At 42.0% G+C, this 25,939-nt stretch overlaps 1 protein-coding gene across 1 annotated transcript in view; it reads left to right on the forward strand.

The window, feature by feature from the left end:
- RXFP1 (relaxin family peptide receptor 1) overlaps positions 1–25,939 on the forward strand; it is a 353,272-nt gene that overhangs the window by 285,044 nt on the left and 42,289 nt on the right. The window contains exons 11-15 of the mRNA XM_040332335.1: positions 4,794–4,865; positions 8,184–8,255; positions 10,897–10,968; positions 20,157–20,228; positions 20,933–21,162. Coding sequence (XP_040188269.1) covers positions 4,794–4,865; positions 8,184–8,255; positions 10,897–10,968; positions 20,157–20,228; positions 20,933–21,162 — 518 coding nt within the window. The remainder of the gene's footprint in view (positions 1–4,793; positions 4,866–8,183; positions 8,256–10,896; positions 10,969–20,156; positions 20,229–20,932; positions 21,163–25,939) is intronic.

The raw sequence follows: 25,939 nt of genomic DNA on the forward strand, positions 1-25,939 counted from the left end.
GCTTATACAAAATGAGAAATAAAACCCAATTAATATGTGATTGTGAGTGGAAATACCACTGAGAAGTGATGTGCTCACTGTGACAATAACAGTAATTGCGACGTTGAATTCATACAAAATTTAATATGAAAAGTCCATAAATATAAAGTCCACCAAGTGCCGATAAGATGACTGAGAAGAAAGAACATCAATAACTTCCAAGTGACTCTTGTAGGCAAAAAATCGTGACACCTTGTGTGAGATGTGCAAACCCAACACCGGTAAAAGTGTGAGCTTACCAGAAGGAATAGACTCAGGGGAACTTACGTCTCCATGAGCCTTAACAGGCATAGGTTGTTAAAACCAATGAAGTGAAAGCTGAAAAATCCTCAATGGATGTATCTCTTAGCCTCCAGACATCCGTGGGAACAGAAGCAATAAATCCACAGGGAAAATGGTTTTGGGTACGTGATGTGAACTTGCCCCAAGTTTAAATCAATAGTATAAGGAGATAACAGAAAAAGATGGCCACATCGCGTAATCTCGTTTTTAAAAGTTAAAACAAAATTTATTGCAGCTATTAAACTTACATTTAGCTGAATTTCAAGCGCTTGTATAAAAATGAGGCGGCAGTGGAGTCCTCCCTATGAGGAATCCACAAGCAGGGGCAGAGAGCAGTGTCCACTAGTGGGTTTTTCACAAGAACCATAAACGCCAGGCATGGCTCCTTATCTGATAAGCTGATATTGACAAAAGATAGAACTCCAACTAAGGTCCTGGTCAACTGTGGAGCAGCAAGAAGGGATTCAATTCTGCCCAAAAAATTCAAAAAATATGGTTTTGGTAGAGTCGCTTCTTAACCAAAACGATATGCATAAAACTAACTTTTCTACAAAAAAAAATGCAAGGTTTAGCCACTCTTCCAAGTATATGATCAACAAATAGGCCCGGATTCACAAAGCACTTACGCAGACGTATCTCGAGATACGCCGCGTAAGTGTAACTATGCGCCGTCGTATCTGTGCGCCGTGCCCACAATCTGAGATACGCCTAAAAATAGGCTTCCTACGACCGAAGGAACTTGCCTACGCCGTCGTATCGTGGGCGCATATTTACGCTGGGCGCATTTGCCGCTCCCATTGATTTTCTATGCACATATGCAAATGAGGGAGATACATCTGGCGTAAAGTTATTCCCCATATATGAGGCGCAACTCATGCTAGGGTATGGATCAGGGAACACAGCCGTCGTATTTTACATTGTTTACGTAGTACGTGAATAGGGCTGGGCGTAGGTTACGTTCACGTCGTAGGCAGTGATCCGTCGTATCTTAGGGAGTAGTTCCGACGTGATTCTGAGCATGCGCACTGGGATGCGTCCACGGAACGGTGCATGCGCCGTTCATTTTAAGTACTTCTATGACGCTTGGCCCATCATTTGCATGGGGTCACGCCTCATTAGCATGGCTTACGCCGAGGAAACCCAGCGTATCTTTAAGAGCGAGTGGGAGCAAGTGCTTTGTGAATCCAGTGCTTGCCTCTCTGTGCTGCGTCGGCGTAGCGTATATTAGATACGCTACGCCAGCATAAATATGCGCCAATGTACTGTATGTGAATCTGGGCCATTCTGTTTTGGAAAAAGTATTATTTTACATCATGACCACTGACCAAATTTTTAGCCTTGGATTTGTAAAGAACTTAACTGAAGTATTCTGACACTGTATAAAGGATTAACATAAATTTGCATTTTCCTTATGCTTCATATTTAGGGAATAAATGTATTCATTATGATACATGGTGTTGGGAGCTAAAGTAAATCTATTTACCATTCTATCCTATTATACGGATTATTTCACCAACTATATTTCAAATCTCAAGAAATATTTTTCCTGCACAGAGCAAAATTAAATGAACACTAAGTTTTATTTTGTCTTAAATGAAGGCAAATATCCACTGTATGAATAAAATTGCAAAGCTTTGCTAGATAAGATTAACACATCAGCATTATGTAAATGTTATTAAAATCTTGCCTCATGAGAGGTACTCTATAAAACTGAGAATGAGAAACCAAGAGCAGAAAGCATCTGGAAAAGCCTGGATATCAATAGTAAATGTTTCATTTACATAATCGCAATGTGTTACCTTAGCCCATTGAGGGGCCATTCAAAATGCATGGTAATGCAAGTTTCGAGCCTTACCTCATGTTGTGTGAATGGACCCTTAAATATTGTTACATGTTTTCTTAAATCCATGAAGAAAAAAATAATGTCAGTTTTTCCTAAAATGGCCAAACACATTACAATTTACTACAGTGCACCTGTCACAGATGAAATACAAGGGCTTACCACCTGAGAAAGATGCTTGTTGACTGTCAGTCTGACCCTCTTGCTTCGGTACCTTTTTAGTCACTGACGTGGAACAGATAGGTATATTTCATTAGGGACACAAAGTATTGGAGCAAAGATTATTAACATGACAGCCAAGCAACTAGCATTTTTTAGAAGAAGAGGTTAGCAGTGGTAAATTTCATATTTCTTCCATGTTAAGTAACACCTTGGTCCGGATGCAGATGCAGAGGGCTCTCATCACCTTGTATTGCATTGATACAATCTGTGAGGCCTTGTACACACGACCGAACATGTCTGCTGAAACTGGTCCGTCGGACCAGTTTCCGCGGACATGTCCAACCGTGTGTAGGGCCTACCAGACAGTTTTACGGCCTAGCGGACAGGTTTCCAGCGGACAAAAGTTTCTTAGCATGCTAAAAAACTTGTCCGCTGGAAGCCTGTCCGTCGGACATGTCCTATGGTCAGTACGACTCATCGGACATGTCCGCTGGCCCGAAATCCCGTGCATGCGTCGAAGTGATTTGATGCATGTGTGGAAGCATTGAACTTCTGGGTTCGCGCACGTCGCCGCGTTATTGTCGCCGCCACGTCGCCACCACGTCATCGCGTATTCTGTCCGCGGGGAATCTGGTCTGATGGTGTGTGCACACATCAGACCAAAATCACCCAGCAGACATGTCCGATGAAAGCGGTCCACGGACCGTTTCCATCGGACATGTCTGGTCGTGTGTACGAGGCCTAAGAAGTGGTTGATATTGCTGCCCTTCCCCAGCTCACAGGTACACAAGAAGTTAAAGGAAAGCCATGTAGCTTGTACCGGGGGCAAGAGCTCTGGTGAGAGAAAGCTTTAGGGGTACCAGGGAGCTTGTGGAGAAAAGCTACAGAAATATGTGGAGGAAAGCTGCATACAAAGGTGGCCCTTGGGATTTTGTAAGTTAGACACTGCTTATCGAGGTAGCGCAAGGTCTTGATTTAGATGTGCCCACTGACCATAACTTTACCTTTTAGACCATGTTATACCCATATTTAGGGAGTAACATGGTTGCCAGCAGATCACCCCAAACTGCCCCCCCCTGACAACATATGGAGTTCTTCTCCCCCGCCTTTGAATCTTGTGCAGCTATGCTGGGCAGGGGTGTGCCGATAAGTAATTTAGCACATTAGTAAAGGTCCATAAAGGTCTAAAATGTACATATAAAGATTCTTCCTTGTGTCTTACACACCTCCCTCCCCAGATTCAGCAACAGAAGCAGTGCTGCCAATCCAAAAAGTAGTGGGTAGGAGTAGGTGTGGCCAGAATCTGATTCACAAGCTACAGGCTTGTAAATCAGCAGTGACAACACTGACAGCCACGCCATCTCCAACGTCTCATTGCACTGTAGTGCAGACAGGCACAACCTATTTGAGAGTGGCAACTCTGCTCTGAATTCAGCAGCACTGCAGCATTGTTGCCACACCATCACAGGAAGTAGCATGAGGTGGATATCACTGTCAGCCTCAATGGATATTTTTTGGACTTTGCAGGTTAACTAAGAACAAATAGTAAGTGCAGATATACTTCTAAGTGCTTCAGCATATATATTTTTGCTATGAGCGGTCATAGTTCTACTTAAAAGCTCAAATGAACAGACAGTTTTAATTAGCTAAATGCACTCCAGTAAAATCAAAACTAAAGGTCTTTAGAAAGCAGTCACATCCTGAGTAAAAAAGTGTCCACTATCAGTATGCAAAGAAGAGAAAACTGTGTATAAGGCTGCATTCTCACTATAACGCGGCGTATTTTGCCGCGACAAATTGTGGCATATTGTACCGCGATTTGCCGCGACAAAACGGGTCTTTTTTTTTTTTTTACAACACATTGTTGTCTATGCCGAACGCCGAAAGCCGCCTGAAAAAAAGGGTTCGGGACTTGTTTTCAGGTGGCAGGCGTACGGCGTTCGGCGTGAGATGTGAACCATCTCCATAGACAAGAATGTAAAATCACCCCTCCAGCGGCATGAGCGTCGGACGTAAATACGCAAAGGTGTGAATGCAGCCTAAAGCAGGGGTGTCTCTGCAGAGGTCTGACACATCCATTGAGTCAGAGCTAGGGCTTTCCATATAAAAGAAAAGGCTTTCTGATATAGAACTAAATATTATTTAGATAAAAAGAAAGTAATATGCCAAGTTTATTTGTCAGCATCCAATTTTACTTCATAATGTAATGTTTTTACGAGTATATCTAATATTCTTTGTTAGTTTTGGGTAGTGTGGGAATCAGTTATAAACTCAATGAAACTGGATGAGAAAACTTTCTGACAGAAACACAGGAAAATATGGATACTTAACAGCTGCTAAGCTTCCTATATTCTACACACAAAAAATAAAAAATGTTGTCTGGACTTAACGCTTTAATCCAAGGAAAGTATCACCATTTTAAATAAAAATCTCTGTTGTTCCGGCATTGAACAGACCATTTGTTTTGCAGAGTTCTACGGAAGAACAGAATCGGCACAATAAGTGACAACACCTTTTCCTATCTCTCCAGGCTGGATGAGCTGTAAGTACAGTATGTGTCAACTTTACATTTTACATAGCAGTGTTTATTTGATAGAGCATTTTATGATTTTTTTTTGTCGCCATGACTACTAAAATATTCCATAGCATTCAGCAAAAATAATTATATGAAGTACTCCAGCGCTAACAAATATGTGCACAGTAAAATGATATAAAATGATATAACCATAAGATACTGTTGCTGGCCAAAAAAAATAGGATTTACACCTCACCTATATATTACAGCATAAGAATAAAAAAACTGTGCCTGCGCAAGAAACTATTTACAATAATTCAAGGTGTGAAATCAATAAAGTGCAATTAGTGTAGAATGGCAACAATTTTCAAATGCTCAGTACAGTGCTTCCTGTGCCATAAATACATAATGTGCAATTCATAATAAACGTGTACCACATCAAAATAATGTAATTAAAATTATAAACAGTCCATTGAAAAAAGTATGTATATATATATATATATATATATATATATATATATATATATATATATATATATATATATGTGTGTGTGTGTGTGTGTGTGTGTATATATATATATATATATATGTGTGTGTGTGTGTGTGTGTGTGTGTGTATATATATATATATATGTGTGTGTGTGTGTGTGTGTGTGTGTGTGTGTATATATATATCAGTACCCTGTGTCCATTTTTATTAGTATGCTATATTCTAGCAGCAAAAAATAAATAAATAGAAAACAAAAAAAATTGTGCATATATAACATTTTCTCCACCAGTGGGTAATATGGGCTTGCTTGTATTTGTAGTGCACTTATCCCTTCAAAACTGTAATACAGGTAAACCTAATACTGTATATCAGGTAATACGCTTTTTCCCTTTTACATAGGGTTATTATGCTCTTTTGTATGCATCCTTCCTGGTTGATATAGATCTCTCATTATTGGTGCATAGGATTCTTCAATGTTAATCAATTTCCATTCTGATTATTCTTAGCTTTTTCTCCCGTATAGAACCCAAAATAGAATAATTCACATAGGGCCAGATTCACGTAGAATCGCAGCGGCGTAACGTATCGCATTTACGTTACACCGCCACAAGTTTTATGGGCAAGTGCTTGATTCACAAAGCACTTGCCTGTAAACTTGCGGCTGCGTAGCGTAAATCCGTCCGGCGCAAGCCCGCCTAATTCAAATGGGGCGTGTATCATTTAAATTAGGCGCGTTCCCGTGCCGAACGTACTGCGCATGCTCCGTTTTGAAATTTCCCGCCGTGCTTTGCGCGAAATGACGTTGCACCGACGTCATTATTTGAACGTCGACGTGAGTTACGTCCTTTCCTATTCACGGACGACTTACGGGAAAAAAAAAAAAAATTAAATTCGACGCGGGAACGACGGCCATACTTTAACATGGCAAGTCTAAAGATAGGCGACGAAATACCAGAGAATGCGACGGCCGCGCGTACGTTCGTGAATCGCCGTAAACAGCTAATTAGCATACCCGACGCGATGTCTTGTGAAAAACGACAAAAAAAAATTGAAGCATGCTTCAATTTTTTGTGTCGTTTTTCAAAACGTCGGTTTTTGTGTCATTTAAAATGACCGTGTGTGGGCTAAAACGACGTTTAAAACGCTGTTTTTAAACCCGCGCATGCTCAGAAGCAAGTTAGGACGCGAGTTTGAATGGAACAGAGTGCCGTCGTACGTGCTGAACGTAACCGCGCTTTGCTAGAGCTTTGGGGAAAAACGATGGTGTGTATACTACATCGTTTTTGAAAATAAAGGTTGAAAAACGTAGTTTTTTTTCATCACATAAAAGGTTGTTTTTTTCTATCACAAAAAACGACCGTCTGTACGCGGGATTAGTCCCCTTTGTACATTTATTCAATACCTGTGCAGTAATCCAATATCACACAACTCTTGCCTCTGTGCAGAAGTTTCCTGTATTATAGGCCAATCACTCTTGATTGCGCATGGTGACTGGTTTTGTATCCACCCCACTATTGTTTCCTGCAGGCAGCCTATAGGGGGAGAAACTGCTAAGTCCCACCACTGCTCAGCTCTCAGTACAGGCTAACCACAGCAGGGTGATGATAACATCATTACTTTTATAGGGTAATATTTGAGTTTTAAATATTCTTTTGGTGAATTTATATACTTTGTGGCTATTGGGGAATATACTTAAAGAAACATTTTTGTGCCTTGAGTTTTGCTTTGACTGTCCGCACCTGTTTTAATAATTCAGGACTACTCACAGGAACTACTATACCAAAGATGCTTTCTGACATTACAAGGTTTCTGATAAAATTGCCAATGTCAAGTCCAGTCCAGAGTCTTTGGGCCAGATTCACGTAGAGCAGGCACAATTTTACGTAACCGGTTTACGTTACACCGCCGCAATTTTTCCGATTTAGTGCCCGATCCACAAAGCACTTACCTGGAAATTTGCGGCGGTGTATCGTAAACGGGTCCGGCGCAAGGCGGCCCAATTCAAATGGGGCGGGTACCATTTAAATTAGGCGCGCTCCCGCGCCGGACGTACTGCTCATGCTCCCGGCGTGCTTTGCGTGAAATCGCGACGTGAAAAAAGAGTTAAGTCGGGAACATTAAAAAATTTAAAAATAATTCAAAAGCGACGCGGGAAAGACAGGCATACTTTAACATGGTGGAGTACTTTTACACCATGTTAAAGGTGCACTATCTTCGCGGCGGAAATCTAACACTTGCGACGACGTAACGACGGGAAAAAGCTTTGTGGATCGCCGTAACTCCTAATTTGCATACCCGACGCTGGTTTACGACGCAAAATCCCCCCAGCGGCGGCCGCGGTACTGCATCCTAAGATCCGACAGTGTAAGTCCATTACACCTGTCGGATCTTCTGCCTATTTATGCGTAACTGATTCTATGAATCAGTCGCATAGTTAGAAACAGAGATACGACGGCATATCAGGAGATACGCCGTCGTATCTCTTTTGTGAATCTGGCCCTTTGTGGTTATAATAGGTGTGTTAAAATGCCCACAGATCTAAGTAACAATACAGATACAGAAATGTTATTAGAATATGTCATTACTATAAAGTGGTTTCAGTAACGTCACTATACTAGTTACCATTAGGAACAAAAATATATCTGGTTCAAATGGTCTTCATTTTTAAAATAAAGTGACTGTTTATATACAGTGTCTGTGTTACCACACCAACCAATCCCTTTCTAGCTGATATTTTTCTAATAAATTAACAAAAGGACGACTCTCATTGTCTGGTGATTGTCAACGTGATTTTTTCATACTATATTTAAATGGGGCGCAGTGGCTTAGTTCATAATGAGAATTTTATTTTACAGGGATTTGGCTCATAACAGAATTGAAGCATTTGATCCATCTTTACTGAAGGACTTGAAAGACTTGTCACAATTGTAAGTCTTTATGTAATCATTTTCTCTCAAGTAACCTGCAGTTGTATTTTTAACATGATACAACAGAATATGTACTTATACTTATTGTATAGTACATTGTATGTAAAAGCTAAAATGAAGATTCTTATAGCATCTAGGTTGGATCTTATTGTTGATATAATTACAGGATACTGAGTTTCCTTATTGGGTTGATGTGAATGCTATGATATTAAAGAACAACTTTCACAAAATGTACATATATGTAGATGCTGTAAATTGCACTTCAGTTCTTACTATGCTTATTTGTTCCTGCAATTATCGTGGTGTACTCCTTAACTAATGCTTGTACTTTATATGGCCAAAAGTTTGAGGACAAATTACACCTACGCAGTATGGCCAAAATGTGTTTTATTATTGCTTTATTATTAAATTCTGGCCTTTCCAGTAAATGGTACTGCTAATATGGTACTGCTAATGCTACATCAATTTAGGAAAATTATGCACATTCAACCTTGTGCCAATGTCATTTTCATTTTCAGCATGATTCTGCCCCTATGCACAAATCTATATCCATAAATACAGGGTTTGATGATTTGGTGTAAAGGAACTGGAGTGACTTATAGAGAGCCCTGACCTCCACCCGTTCAAACATCTTTTGGATTCTCATCTAACTTCAGTACCAGACCTCATTTATGGTCTTTTGGTTGAATGGGTACCAAAAAAATCACTGCGCTAAGGTGAAATCAAATTAAAACATAGCTGCCAGCACCTAACATACAGAAAAGAAAAACCAAAAAAGATGCAGAGTTGTATTTAGATCAAAATAAAAGTAATATCAAAACTTAGAAACCCAATATATCTGTGAAAAAAAATCTATCATGTAAACCATATGCTAGAAAAAATATTAAACTCATATAAATGGCCTCAAAATACATTTTCACTGAAAACTCAGTATGTGGGAGTTACACATACATTAAATTTGAATACAATAAAATGTGCCACGAGAAGTATTCACGCACATGAATTCTGTTAAAAATGCATGGCCAACTCCAATCCATGCCTCCCAGTAAGTGATAATATTCCCGACACAGTGCCAAACCACTCATCAAACCCGCTTACCAGATTTGTACAACCATTCTTGCAAGTCAGGAATTGGATCACCTGCTGGTGGCACTGTGGCTCCCAGACCTGTAGGTTGTAGCTTTGGTGTCTATTTGGTGGACTATTTCACAGCTTTTGCTTTTTAAACTGTGCTAACTAAAGCTCCTATCCCTGCAGAACATTGCAGTGAAACTTCTGATGTTTTATACAGCTTCTGCAACTCGCATGTTATACTTCTAAAAATGCAGGCTATACCCAGCCTCGTGTACCTCTATTCTGGGTTACCTACATAGAATTCATCTGTTTTGTAAGTTTCTCATAATCATTGTACATTCAAAGAATGCTAATTGAAAGCCTAAAGTCTGACTATGTGTATGCCCCATCGGAGAAATTCCATTGGAAATTCTGATGAATTCCATCGGAGTTTAAATATGGAACATTTTCTATTTTACTCCAATGAAATTCCGTCGGAATTCCGATGTGCTTTTGGCTGGGCAAAAGCCTGATCGTGTGTACGCGGCATAAGTGTAGATAAAAAAAAAAACACACAGAAAAATCAGCACAAGGGACACAACTTAAAGTCGGTAGGAAGTGTCCCTTGTGCTGATTCTTCTCTTGAAATCCTCCTCTGTCTAGGGTCCCCCTCCACCCAATCAATTATCCACCCATCCTGCGTTCTTAAGACATGTTTCATTCATAGAGATGATACCCTTATGTGCCGAGCAGAACTGAACTGTGGGCATTGTGAAGTTATCACAACTGGATGAAGCATAAATATACAGAGAAATGGAGTATGAGCTCATCACTTCAGATAACTATAGCTGAGCAGGAATTTGAGATTTGTCTCCAATCAAACTTTGCCTTTGTATCATAGACATGCTTACAGCACAACGGGATTGAAAGATGAAGATAGGTGGCAAAACAAGTCTCCTCTATTCTCATATCATTCTCCAGATTCCCTGTTGCCATTGTTTTTTGATAAAATATTAAACTATGATAAAATGATCATTAAAGAGAAATATTATATTTATACATTAAAATCAATTTTATAATGGCTGTCAATTTTTTTTTTTTTTTAGCTCTGCAGTAGCCTAGGTCCCAGTGGATAACCCAGCTATAACCATCATGCTCATGTGGTAAACTGGGGGGTAGTGTAATAAGTCAAGGGCAGGCTGTGCACCTAAAGGAAGATTAACTTGTAGACAGTTGGTATCAAACAGGATGGGCTGTGCTAGTACAGACAATACAAATGGGGCATTTTCTTTGTGCCTGGAGGAGGCAAAACATGCTACTTTGCCTAGGGCTCCAGTATCCCTTAATCTGTCTCTTCTTCTTTAAGTATGCATAACATAGTTACCCAACAGTTTTTCAAAAATAATAACAAAGTAGATTTGTTGTATGTTTATTTATATGATTCTTTTTGGAGTGCCACTTAATGAAATCAATTTTACAGTATATTATGATAGTATTTTGTCACAGTTATGAACTCTATTACTGAATAATATTATCACTGAATATTTTTATTGTTTATTTTTTATTATTTTTTGTTTAATATATACAGGAATATTTCCTATAACCCCTTGCAGAAGATACAGGCAGACCAGTTTGATTATGTTCTTGCATTGAAGTCCCTGTAAGTATAATTTAGTTTATTTACTTTATGATACTTTTGCCCAAAAATAGTGCTTTATAAAACTCAGCAGTTCTTACTTCAGTACAGTCCTGGCTTTAAATACAATGCATCTTTTCTGCTATTTGGTCTTCCACTGTACCATCCCCAACATTAGGCCTGCAGTAGTAAGTGGAGGTGACCCTAAGTTCAAAAAAGATTCACTTAAAGCATCCAACTGCACATGATTGGGTGTTTAACCGCTTAACGACCACCGCATGTATATGTACGTCCACAGAATGGCACGTACAGGCATATGGGCGTACATGTACGTCCCCGCCTTTCCGCGGGTCGCTACATGCGGCGGTCGGAAACCCGCGGGAGTGATCCGGGACGAGGGCGCGGCTATTCGTTTCTAGCCGCCCCCTCGCGATCGGCTTCCCCGTGCTTCACTGTGGCGGCTGCATCGATCGAGTCATCCCTTTTATAGGGAGACTCAATCGATGACGTGAGACCTACAGCCACACCCCCCTACAGTTGTAAACACACACTAGGTGAACCCTAACTCGTTCAGCGCCCCCTGTGGTTAACTCCCAAACTGCAACTGTCATTTTCACAATAAACAATGCAATTTAAATGCATTTTTTGCTGTGAAAATGACAATGGTCCCAAAAATGTGTCAAAATTGTCCGAAGTGTCCGCCATAATTTCGCAGTCACGAAAAAAATTGCTGATCGCCGCCATTAGTAGTAAAAAAACAAAAAAATAATAAAACTATCCCCTATTTTGTAAACGCTATAAATTTCGATAAACACTCTTGCGATTTTTTTTGCCAAAAATAGGTAGAAGAATACGTATCGGCCTAAACTGAGGGGAAAAAAATGTTATATATGTTTTTGGGGGATATTTATTATAGCAAAAAGTAAAAAATATAGAATTTTTTTCAAAATTGTCGCTCTATTTTTGTTTATAGCGCAAAAAATAAAAAACGCAGAGGTGATCAAATACCACCAAAAGAAAGCTCTATTTTTGGGGAAAAAAGGACGTCAATTTTGTTTGGGAGCCACGTCGCACGACCGCGCAGTTGTCTGTTAAAGCGTCGCGGTGCCGAATTGTAAAAACGCCTTTGGGCATTTAGCAGCATATTGGTCCGGGGCTTAAGTGGTTAAAGCTTAACTCTAGGCATAGAGACGAGGCAAGGCAATATAGTTTTGTGTTCAGTAAAACAAAATTACATCTATTTTTAAATACAGATCGTGTAAACTTAAATTTGACTTTTTTATCATCCTTTTGATTTGACTTTACTGAAGCATTAGGATATGGGAGGGGGCATAAGTAGAAGCCCATTAGGTGTGCTACATGCACATATGCGGACAAAGTACATACTAGGGAGAAAGTAGAGTGTGCAGATGGATGATTTTTTTCATCATGCTACTGCTGCCATCACAGGCTTGGGACAGGGTATATGATCTAGCTGCATTTTTAACTACAGCACGCTAAGTCCTTGTCATCAGCCTAGCTTTTCTGTCTTAGGAAAGCGGATAAGAGTTTCTGAAACCTCTTATGTGAAAAAGTATTTCCCCCTTCCTGATTTTTTTTTTTATTTTTTTTTGCATATTTCTCACACTCAGGCCCCATACACACGAGAGGATTTATCCGCAGATACGGTCCAGCGGACCGTATCCGCGGATAAATCCTCTCGAGGATTTCAGAAGATTTCTATGCGATGGCGTGTACACACCATCGCATTGAAATCCGCGCTGAAATCCTCTGGCGATGACGTGTCGCGCCGTCGCCGCTATTATGACGCGGCGACGGGCGCGACGCTGTCATATAAGGAATTCCACGCATGCGTCAAATCATTACGACGCGTGCGGGGAATCCCTTTGGACGGATGGATCCGGTAAGTCTGTACAGACGAGCGGATCCATCCGTTGGAATGGATTCCAGCAGATGGATTTGTTGTGCATGTCAGCAAATATCCGATCTGCTGGAATCCATCCCAGAGGAGATTTCTCCGCGGAAACAGATCCGCTGGCGTGTACACACCATAGGATCTATCCGCAGAAACCCATTTGCTGGGATTTATCTGCGGATGGATTCTATCGTGTGTATGGGGCCTTAAATGATTCAGATCGTCAAACAAATTTTTATATTACACAAAGATAACTCAAGTAAATCCAAGATGCAGTTTTTTAATTATTTAATTTATTAAGGGAAAAAAACTGTTTAGTCCTGCCTGGCCTTACGTGAAAATGTAATTGCCCCCTTGGGGAGAGCCATTCTCCACTAATGGAGATAACTTGGACAGTGGTGAACCTTCCCAGGAGTGGCCGGCCTACAAAAATTACTCCAAGAGCATGATGACGACTCATCCAGTAAGTCATAAAAGAACCCAGAACAGCATCTAAAGAACCACAGGCCTCACTCGCCTTAAGTAAATTGCATCCATGGGAGAGTTCCAAGGCCAAAGTCACTGCTGACCAAAAAGAACACAAAGGCTCATCTCACATTTACCAAAAAACATCTTGATTATCCCCAAGACTTTTAGGCAAATGTTCTGTGGACTGATGAGACAAAAAAACATATATTTGGAAGGTGGGCGTCCCTTTACATCTGGCATAAAACTAATACAGCATTTCATAATAAGAACATCATACCTACAGTCAGACATGGTGGTGGTAGCATGATGGTCTGGGGCTGCTTTGCAGCTTCAGGACCTGGATAACTTTCCATAATTGATGGAACCATGAATTCTGAGCTCTGCCAGAAAACCCTAAAGGAAAATGGCAGGCCATCATTTCGCGACCTCAAGCTCAAGTGCACTCGGGCTATGCTGCAGGACAATGATCCAAAACACAACATCAAGTCCACCTCCAAATGGTTCAAACAAAGCAACATTTTGTTTTTTCGAGTGGCCATGTCAAAGCCCGGACTTAAATCCAATTGAGATGCTGTATCATGACCTTACACAGGCCGTTCATGCTTGAAAACTTTCCTATGCGGCTGAATTAAAAAACAATTCTGCAAAGAAAAGTGGGCCAAAATTGCTCCACAGCAATGTGAAAAACGCTTGATTGCAGTTGTTGCCGCCAAGGGTGGCACAACCAGTTATTAGGTTTAGGGGGCAATTACCTTTTCACACAAAGCCAGGCAGGTTTGGACAGCTTTTTTGTCTCAATAAATGAAACCATCATTTAAAAACTGCATTTTGTATTTACTCGGGTTATCTTTATGTAATAATACAATTTGTTTGATGATCATTTGAGTCATTTAAGTGTGACCATTATGCAAAAAAAAAAAAATCAGAAAGGAGGCAAATACTTTTTCACACAACTGTGTGGAACCCTCAATCAAGAGGTGTAGTGACACCTTATATGGGAGACTCCAACAGGGAGAATAAGCCACTACCCTAAATACCACCTCAAAGACCTCCAATCTCCAGCAGTCAGTATCCACTTCTGATAATAGTGCAATTTAATTCATAAGAGCACATAAAGTACCATAGTGCAGTATGTACTAAATATCAATGGTATCTTGTAAAGAATACACACTCACGTGTAGTACAATCAGCAAGTGTTTTGTATATACAATAATAAAAGGCGCAGCTTCCGACATGCTTGCGTCATGCTAAGGGTCCCGACATGCACGTTTCATCATAAAAAGACGTTGTCAAAAGGCGTGCAAAGCACTCACAAGCACGCATTAATAACTTGAAACTGGAAGTGACGAAACCGGAAGTTATGGGCAGCCATGGATGTGTTCCAAGGACTGGAAGAAGCACTCCACATACCTCTCGAGATCACGAGAGACAGAGATATCAGAAAGAAAAATCATTCATGATGTCATAGGCTATAAAATACGCTGATCGCTACTGATCAGAAGGAGAGGAAAAGATCAAAACATAAAAAATATATAAATATAATAAAATTAAAACTAATAATAATAATAACCTTCTTCCTCATTCAAGACCACATAGAGAGGAGATCCTTTTGGCACGATCTTGTGATTGCAACATAAACTACCACGCCCTTATACAATACAAATTAACCACTTCAGCCCCAGAAGGATTTACCCACTTCCTGACATAACATTTTTTGTGATACAGCACTGCAGCACTGTACCCAAACAAAGTTAATGTCCTTTTTTTCATTTTTTCACACAAATAGAGCTTTCTTTTGGTGGAATTTGATCACTTCTGCGGTTTTTATTTTTTGAACTATAAACAAAAAATAACGACAATTTAAAAAAATATATATAATATGTTTTACTTTCTGCTATAAAACATAAAAAAAATGTAAATAAACAAATTTATTTATCAGTTTATGCCAATATGTATCCTTCTACATATTTTTGGTAAAAAAAAATCCCAATAAGAATATATTGATTGGTTTGCACAAAAGTTATCACTTCTAGAAAATAGGAGAGATATTTATCGCATATTTTTTTTTAATATATAATGGCGGCGATCAGAGATTTTTTAGTGGGACTGCGACATTGCGGTGGACACATTGGACACCTAACTGACATTTTTTACACTTTTTTGGGAACCAGTGACATTAGTACAGTAATCAGTGCTAAAAATATGCACTGTTATTGTACTAACGACACTGGCAGGGAAGGGGTTAACATCAGGGGCGATCAAGGGGTTAAATGTGTTCCCTGCAGGTGTTTTCTAACTGTAGGGGGGACTGTGTGGCTAGGGAAACATACAGATCCATCTTCCTGCTTAGCAGAAAGATAGGATCTGTGTGATTTCTCCCCTGTCAGAACGGAGATCTGCCTTGTTTGCACAGGCCTAGGAATGATCGCAGGCAGCCATCAAGTCAGCTGGACCCACTGATTGCCTCCCCCACTGGCCAATGGGAGAACGCGCGCCCACAAAAGCGAGTTCCCGAGCCGACATACACTTGGGCGATTTGTGGGGTCGTGCCACCTTGCCACAATATAATGACGGCGGCTGGTCGGCAAGCGGTTAAATAATGACATCAAAATTAAACAAACCAACAATTATAATTTAAATAAACTACTAAGAATAAATTAACAATAGATAACCACTCTTACGATGGAAAAAAAAGCAAAATAGTAAAGACTGTAAAAAAAAATGAAAACCCATGAATCTATATTTAGCTTAGCTGTTATTCAGGAAACAACGTCCCATTCTACGTTGAGCCAGAATGGAACATAGGACTCAAGCTCATAAATTCAGCAGGTTTCATCCTAGAAATCTCCTACCGGATAAACCTTCCACTCAAATGAAGAATAAAGGTATCTATAGGGAGAAAAATGGTACATTCAGGATTTTTTGCATGATACTGGGCAGTGTCTGGAGACACTATGCCCAGGAAAGCCTTTCCTTATGTTAGCTATATGCTTACTCTGACTTGCATCATTCTGAAGATAAAAGATAAAGAGTATGTAGCACTACCCCCAAAGGAGCTGCTGGTTTGTTTTGGGTGAGAGCTGAGAAAAAGTTCAATGTCCACACTTTAGACTTTTTTTTCTTTGTTTTTTTGCTGAACCTGGTAAAAGAATAAAAGTAGTAGTTGAAGAGGTGGAAGGGTAGTAGGTTAGGGTGATCAGACATCCCCAGTTTCAGGGGACAGTCCCCTGATTGAGGACACTGTCCCCGGACCAAGTCTGTCGCTGGTTTTGTCCCCAGATTGGATTTAATAGGGGGCAGGGGCAATTTCAAAGAAAGTCAGTGCAGAATTAAAATAAAAAAAATTAGAATTACACACCCCCGCTCCGCCATGCCTACTAGCATAGGGGGGTTGTATTTTTCCCATTATCTGTGCCCCTTTCTGATGATCATGTGCTGGTCGGAGCGGAGGGAATATTTCTTCAGTTTTGGGCGCATGCCCATTCAGCTTCACTCGCATGTTATTCTGCCTTGGCTCAAATCCTGGCCAGCCACCCTGGCAGAGTGATCTTCCTCCGCTCCCCATCCAGTAGTAGCCGGGGCCCGAAGAGTAAGACTTGACAGGCTGTGAGGCAGGCGGCGAAGGGCAGAGAGTGGCTGATTGTTGACATTACTAGTAAAGAAAAAATATGTCCCCCAATTTCATTTTATAAATCTGGTCACCTTATAGTAGGTAATAGGTTCAGGTGTATAACTTCTGTTTGGAAACACTTCTGCTTACAGCAACGCAGCTTTCGTCGCCACTCTAGCCAGAGCGGGTATTGTGAACCTGGATAGGCCTCTCTCACTAACCTAGCAGCCAGGATGTCACGCGGAAACTTGGTAAAGTCTCTGCCACAGACCTTCCCAAAGATGGAGGTATATTCGGTCCAGAATCCTCTCAGCACAGGATTAAGCACCCGGATCTCTCCCGATCAACTTCTTATGAACTTAGAACTGACAGGCGACCATCATTCAGCCTTTCAGTAATGGTGCGTCTTTCGATGAAGTTCAAGGCCTCTCCTGAGATACCAGCCTCTTGCTTGGTGCTCTCCAAGACAGGTTCTTCATCAAGTGGCTTCCTCCCTCAGGACGGACAGCACAGGACCACTCTGCAAACGTAGACCCAGTCTGACTACCGGGCCTACTTAGTAGATCACAACTCCGGACCAACGTGGTCCTGGAGCCAGAAACAGTTGAACATGCACCCCCAGCCAGGAGGGCCACACACGGGGGTGGTGGGATGACAGCCCAGGATCGACGATGACCCCTGACTAATGATGTCTGTCCCTTAAGTACTCTTCCCCAGCATGCATAGCGGGACAATCAACTCCCTCTGATTGGCTGCCAAAGGGGAACACCCAAAACACCTTGACCTAACTGCTGCCACCCTTGGCCTGGGGTGGTAACAGCACCCCAGACAACAATAGTGGTCACTCACAGTACAGCCGTAGCTGGAACAGAGTCCCAAATTTAGTGAAAAATAATACAGTCTGAGTCAACTAACTCTCAGACTACCCTCTAAATTTAAAGCAGTGCCGGCTAGAAAGTAGCAGGCCACTACAAGTAATAAAGAGTAATAAAACATAGCTAAAGTCATTATAACATAGAACTGACACAGTAGCCATTGAAGCAACAGAGAACACCTGCCCCTTATATAAATTCTTATATAATAATGTATTTCCCTCCCTCCTACATTGATCACTAAATAATTTCCTCATGGTCCCCATAAAGAATACCTGATAAAACAAAAATGTAAGAAGCTAAATCTAAAGAAAAACAATCACCCAAGAGGTATCTCTTAACCATAAGCTTACAGCTGAACTTACCAAGAGAAAGGCACCACAGGAGCGTAAAGCATTCACTTTCCTGGTTACTCCATAATTACTTACCATAGCCGCAGACATACTGTCATACCTGCTTATCTCACCAAAAGCAGCACACTTCTGAATATATTATCAAATGGCACTGATCCAGGAGAAGTGACTTGTTTGCGAAACTTGTTGATCCATTTGTAAGCCCATTAATAGATATATCTATGGAAAAATGTATATGGCACATATTGTATATTATGCTATCTGCTTTTAATATTTTTAAATTAAAAAAAATGTGTTTTGCATATGTTGTTTGTGCTCTCTTTGGTGGCACACGTAAAGTCCCATTGTCTTCCTTTCTCTCCTCCTACCATCCTAGTGGAGTTGTGGGTGGGATATTTTTGGTTGATTTGAGGAGGGATGGTGCCCCCATTGTATTAATGTGTTTATATGTTTTAAGGGCGCCATAATTACACATTTTTCTATATAATTTTACATAGGTACATTTACAGCATATACCATACCTGTGGGATCCTGGTGGAAGCTGGAAATCAGTGTAGTAGGCACCACTACTGCAGAGATCTGCACTGGCATCTGGGTCCAATCGACGCAGACCCAAAAGCTAGTGGAGATCCCTATAGTAGTAGCAGTGCCTATTACAGCAATTTCTAGCTTCCTTTGGCATCGACCAGGTATGGCATATGCATAGTTACATTGGCTCAAGCTTAACCAAAGTAAATATGTGAAAATATTCATACCTGGAATTTATCTTTAAAACATGACCTATTGGAAGTAATTGAGGACAACCCCATTCTAGAGGATTGGCACTATGGAAAATCAATCTAGGATTTATACCTGTGCAGAAGTTAAATAACTTAGATGTAAGTGCATAGACTGATCTAAGCTCTCACGAGTGGGGTGCACCTTACTCTCTTGTTTTGAATTGTATTGTAACTGTACTGTCTCCCATTATATTGTTAAGCAAACTCAGTTGCTGCTATATAAATCCTGTATAATAATAGGCCCGGATTCACAGACAGCGGCACACATTTATGCTGCTGTAGCGTATCTCCTGTACGCTACGCCGACGCAGCGCAGAGAGGCAAGCACTGAATTCACAAAGCCAGTGCTCCCAAAACTTTGCTGGGTTTCCTAGGCGTAAGCCGCCGTAGGTGGAAGTGGGCGTGAGCCATGCAAATAAGGCGTGACCCCATGCAAATGATGGGCCGAGCGCCAGACAGATACGTATAACGAACGGCGCATGTGCCGTCCCGTGGACGCATCCCAGTGTGCATGCTCAGAATCACGTCAGAACTACTCCCTAAAATACGTCGGATCACTGCCTACGGCGTGAACATAACCTACGCTTAGCCATATTCACGTCCAACGATAACTACGTAAAATACGCCGGCTTGTGTTCCCTGGTGCAGCCCTTTGCATGGATGCTGCTGAGTTACATCTCCTTTATGGGGCATAACTTTACGACGTACGTATAACTTACGCGCACTTGCGTCGGGCGCACGTACGTTCGTGAATCGCCGTATCTCCCTCGTTTGCATATTTGAATAGAAAATCAATGGGAGCGCCAAATGCGTCCAGCGTAAATATGCGCCCACTCTACGCCGGCGTAGGCAAGTTACGTCGGTGGGATGAAGCCTGTTTTTAGGCGTATCTTAGTATGTGGGTCCGGCGCACAGATACGACGGTGCATATTTGCACTTACGCGGCGTATCTGGAGATACGTCGGCGCAAGTGCTTTGTGAATCCGGGCCATAATGTCTAGTTTGCTCAAACTGCAGTAGATTAGTATCTCCAGACTTCAAATGCACAGTGATGGCTTCTAAGTGCACTTTTATTAACAGAAACATTAGATGTTAGAAAGAATAAGGGACACCAGTGATCAATTTAGAAGCAAAGTAAATGGGATCTTAGCCAAATGTATATGTATAGGTTTATAAAACTAAGGTTACTAACAGATTTCTCTTTGTTTCCTGCAGGAGTCTTGAGGGAATCGAGATCCCAAATATTCAAAGAAGAATGTTCATGCCCCTCAAAAATCTTACTCACATGTATGCAATCTTTTCTAAGATGACATACTTCTATAAAGCAACTGCTATAAATTACACAACACATGTAAGGGTTGTCTGGATATAAAACATATATTTAAACCCTCAAACAGATAAAACTGTGATACAAGTACCCCTGCCTGTCTATGACGTTTTTCTGCCCCCTCTAAAAAACGATCTCAGAGCAGCAACTGGCAGGCATTTATTGGGTAATACTTTTTTTTTGACAGGGGAATGGATATTTTGTATGTAAATAACTTAGCCCCAACCACCATCTATGCATTTGGCTTGCGATTGTAGCGTAGCCCCATTAACTTGAATAGTTTTACATTTGGCAGCGGTACTGCCTGTCAAATAGGACAGGGTTATCTTTTTTGCCATCTATGTGAAGCAAAGCATTGCGGCCATGGCATGTGTGCAGCCCTGAGTAGATGCAGGTTCTTTTTTAGGTAGGTGGTAAAACCACGGCTCAGCAGCCTGTTTATACCTTTCTCTGTGTACATGGGGCCTTAGTATTTCATTTTTTTTTCACCTGTATGACCCAATTTACCATCACAACAATTGTAATACTCTCCCACCAACACAACACTTTATTCCTGAAATAGGTGTGATGGTCATTTCCTCTGATGAGTAGGACAAATAGCTAAAAAGTTTTGATTAGTACATTGTACTTACTTTTTATAAATTTACTTTTCTATCACACACAGATACTTTAAGAAGTTTCAGTACTGTGGATTTGCACCCCATGTGCGCAACTGCAAGCCAAATACAGATGGTATTTCATCCCTGGAAAATCTGCTTGCAAGTATCGTCCAGCGAGTGTTTGTGTGGGTGGTTTCACTGGCAACCTGCTTTGGGAACATCTTTGTGATCTGTACACGACCATATATTAGGTCTGAAAACAAGCTACATGCAATGTGCATCATTTCCCTTTGTTGTAAGTACTTAATAAAATAATACTCATTATGGAGCTTTAGTTACAACCATTAAAACAAGACAAACAGGCTTATTCACTGATCACTATGGTATAAAAAAGCAATGTGTAAAATGCAGTAACATGCAGCCAACAACATTATCACTAATCGTTAGTCTTTGCCTTACAGACTAAACTCAAGGCCCATTCACACCTATGCACGCATTTTGTGCATATTGGCATGCGTTACTTTAAGGCAAGGTTGGCAAGCTGGCGATTGCGATCTATCTGTCGACTGGTAGATAGGGAACACAGCCATGCATTGCCGGTCTTTCCCCCCTCAGCTTACGCCGCCTCCCCTCCCCATTAACTGCAGAGCAATGAGCGGAACAAATCACAGTACTGGATGGAGGGTGGGAGCTGCCGGATTTAGCTGTTTACATTAACCAGCAGGTTTCTAGGAAGCTGGGCAGTCCTAGCAACCAATCACCTGCTTGTTCATGTGAGAAGTTAACTTTGGTAGCTCCCGCCCTCCATTCAGTACTGTTACCCAGGGCTGGACTGGCACAAACATTTGGCCCTGGACTTCATCCACACTGGCCCACTTTGATAGGTCTCTCCTGTGGTGGCCGGACATCCCCCCCCCCCCCCCCCCCCAGCCACCCAAGCCCCCTCTCCCCCTTCACTAGCCACTAGCCGTTCTACTTTATTAGGGTAAAACGGCTGGTACTGGTACTCTTATAGGCAGTACCAGTGGGGAAGCTAGACATTATTTCACCTGGGCAAAGAATCAGTTCGGTGCCCCCCCCCTATGGGACAAGATTAGGCAGAAGTGAGAAACTCCTAGGCCATAGCTGTTGAGTCAGCTGTCTGTCCCCTCCCCCTGCTCCTTCTGGTCCCCCCCATGCTCCTCTGTCATCCCCCCTGCTCCTCTGGTCCTCTCCCTGCTTCTATGTCCCCCCCCCAGGTGAGCACTGCGGGGAGGGAGAGAGATGAGCGCTGCAGGGAGGGAGAGACAGAGGAGTGGAGGGGGGCGGCGGTCCGCTGTCACTGAAGCCGGCCCACTAAGCCATCAGCCCACCGGGAAACTCCCTGTAGTCCCAATGGCCAGTTCATCCCTGCTGTTACCCCTCTCGCTTTCTATTCAAAAGTGCTACCTACACTGTGTGTGTGTGTGGGCGTGTGATGGGGGGGACAGAGGAAACTACAATGGGGGGAGGTGTGAAGGGGACAGATAACACTGGTTTGGAAGGGCACAGGACACTGCTATGGGGGAAGGGGCAGAGGGCACAGGACACTACAGTGAGGGGGATGTGATGTGAAGGGAACAGAGGAGCAGAGGACGCTACAGTTGGGGGTGGGTGACGTGAAGGGAGACAGAGGACACTGCTTTGGGGGGGCACAAGACACTGCTATGGGGGGGGGCAGAGCACACTACGGGGGTGATGTCAAGAGGGGCAGAGGACAATGCTTAAGGGGAGGCACAGGACACTGCTTTGAGGGGGGCAGAGGTCATTACATGGGGGAGTAATGCGAAGGGGGGATAGAGGACACTATGCTGTGTTTTTATTGGGGGCTTGATAGTTTGTTTTTTTAAAGGGCGTTTCCTCCATTTTATAAAGGTCCTAACCTCTGAAAGGTTGCCTACCCCTCCTTTAAGGCAGCCCAAATCATGTCTTAACACAAAAAAAACATACTTGCACTACTTTCAGCCACTGCAAGTGCTGAAGGGTGTTTATTTACACTGTATATACATTGAGCTGCCATTTAGAATAAATGGCAAAACAGCTTAACATTTATATATCGTGTATTGTTGTGTCTGCATGTTAACATGTGCAAGAATGTGTGTGATAATCCAACCTAAGTGATGTAGTTTGTTGTTTCTCTTTATCATTAGTTTTGTACATTGGAGTTGGTTTTACACAATTTCAGTGGTTCTTTCTATAAATAAAATATTGGTTCATACAAAGGATTTATCTTTGTAGATATGATTATAATAAACTAAAAATACTCATAACTCCCCTCATAAATACATGCCTTTATCTGTTCAATAAAGGAGCTGAAAAATAATTATGCAGATACAGAAATATGTGAATAAAGTATGTCAGGGCTGGCCATTGCAACCAATAAGATTCTTGTTGCTTTTAGAAAGGAAAATGGAAATTAGTATGATCAGCAGTGCAAAACACATTCCTTATCTCATGTAGTCGATTGTATGTGCAATCTATTTTTTTTTTTTTTTTCTTGTTAATCTTGTAAGGATAAAGATCCAGGAGGCTGAGAGGCATGTATTTTTTTTGGAATTACTTGCAGGGAAATGGAAGATAACAGGAATTTGTGTCTAGAAATATTACTTTGCTTTAGGAAAAAAGCATCTTTGATCTGGTCAGTCATAATCTTTTCCTGTAATGTTAGGAAAAATCCAAGTCAAAACCAATTTGTAAATCACCAATTTATATTTAATAAAATACATATATTTGGCAAGTAGAATATTTGTTAACTCAAGATCTATTTATTTATCTATCTATCTACAGTGCATCCAGAAAGTATTCACAGCGCTTCACTTTTTCCACTTTTTGTTATGTAACAGCCTTATTCCAAAATGGATTTAATTCATTATTTTCCTCAAAATTCTACAAACAATACCCCATAATGACAACGTGAAAGAGGTTTATTTGAAATCTTTGCAAACTTATGAAAAACATCCCATCTACATAAGTAGTCATAGCCTTTGCGCAATACTCTGTTAAAGCTCCTTTGACACCAATTAAAAGCCTGAAGTATTTTTGAGTCTAATGCACACCGATTTTTGGGCAGTTTTCTCCCATTCTTCTTTGCAGGACCTCTTAAGCTCCATCAGGTTGGATGGGCACTATACACATTTTTTCCTTTTCCAACTATATATAATCTGATTAAACCAACAGTCCTTTGGTAAAATCAATTGGCCAAAAGTGAAGATCTAGTGATCCTCTCGCCCGTTTGCTGGCACACTGTTGACCAAGAGATTCCAAGCCTGCCCACCACGGCAAGGTAGACTCTTTTAGGGCAGGACCTACACTAACTACACTAAGCTACCCTACTGGATGCTAGTCATCCTTTTTCTAATGTTGGATGTATGTTTGTAGTAGGCCTCATCATATAATCTGTGTGTGCGATCTATTCTCTCCTAATTTGGTTGTCTGTCTGTGGGCATCTAGCTAAAGCATGGAGCGGTCAGTTTATGTACATCTGGACGTCGTCTGTTAGTGTAGGTCAGTGCATGCCAGTCATTGTATGTTGACCAGTGTGTTAGTAAATAAATGCTAGTCCCCTTGGTGGTAGATGAGTGCATATAGTTGGGGCCGGGGGGTAGTACCATTACGCTGGGCGTGGGGGAGTGTGGACAGATGAAACTTGGGGGGAAGTTCCACTGGCCACACTCACCCTATACTCAGGGCGGTAGTGTCCACTCTTGGTGGTAGATGAGTGCATATAGGTGGGGCTAGAGGGTAGTACCATTACGCTGGGCGTGGGGGAGTGTGGACAGATGAAACTTGGGGGGGAAGTTCCACTGGCCACACTCACCCTATACTCAGGGTGGTAGCGTCCCCTCTTGGTGGTAGATGAGTGCATATAGGTGAGGGCAGGTGGTATTACCAGTATGCTGGGCGTGGGGGAGTGAGGGCAGATGAAACTTGGGGGGAAGTTCCACTGGCCACACTCACCCCATACCCAGGGTGGTAGCGTCCCCTCTTGGTGGTAGATGAGTGGGTGTATTGGGTTGTGAGGCAAGTGATCCAGAGAAAGGTGAAAAACCCCAGCAGAGCATGATCCAATGTGCTCCAGGTGGGTAAAAAATTCCTTCCTGATCCCCCGAGAGGCAATCGAATATTTTCCTGGATCAGCCCTGTGTGTGGGGGAGGGCGGGCAATTGGAGCCCCACCCTCGGTGGTAAGTGAGTGGAGATGTGGGTGTCGGTGTGTGGAGAGCGGGGGAGGAGGGACAATCCCCCACACAGAGCTCCAGAGGGAGGAGCCATTGTCCAGACTACAGGTGGGTCACGACGTGTCTGTGTAATCTGCCGCCTCTGCTCAGGCTCTAAGGGAACTACAACTCCCAGCAATCACTGTCCGCATGGGGAACTACAACTCCCAGCATGCACTGTGTAAGTAGTGGGGGTTCAGCTCTCAGCCTGGAATAAGATGCTGTGGGATTACATATCCCAGCATGATTTTTTCTTTGGAGATATTACAGGTACCAGTGATCTCTACATATCCCAGCCTGCTCCCCTCCCCAGGGGGAATGCACCCCCCCAGTCCCACCACCCCACTCATCTCCCACCGCCCTTTACCCCTCCCCCACATGCCCAACCGGCCCAGCCAGAGGGAGGTAACCAAGAAGGGACACTGCCAGTCACCAGCCTACACTAAACCACTCCCCAGCTCCCAGATAAAAAAAAACAGGCCTAGTTAGCCAAAAATCTAACTCTAGCACCTACCTAAGGTAGAGGGTGCTACACTAATGTAAAGATGAATGGTGGTCACTACACTCACACTGACTGAACTATCACTAGATTCAAAACTAAACTGATATCCAACACTGACAATAGAATCAGAATAGTACACTATAGCACCCTAACTGTCTAGTAGCACTGAACAGAGCCCTGTTCTATCTCTCTCCACGCTGATATCACACTAAAAGAATATTTTTATAGTGTAGGGCGGGACTAAGAGCAATGAGCCATGATTGGATAAGTCATCATGACAGCTTCCAATCATGGCTCTGACAGTGCTCTGTGCCCTGATTGGGCAAAGCTTTCATT

Source organism: Rana temporaria, chromosome 1, assembly GCF_905171775.1.
Source record: "Rana temporaria chromosome 1, aRanTem1.1, whole genome shotgun sequence".
Classification (NCBI taxonomy): domain Eukaryota; kingdom Metazoa; phylum Chordata; class Amphibia; order Anura; family Ranidae; genus Rana; species Rana temporaria.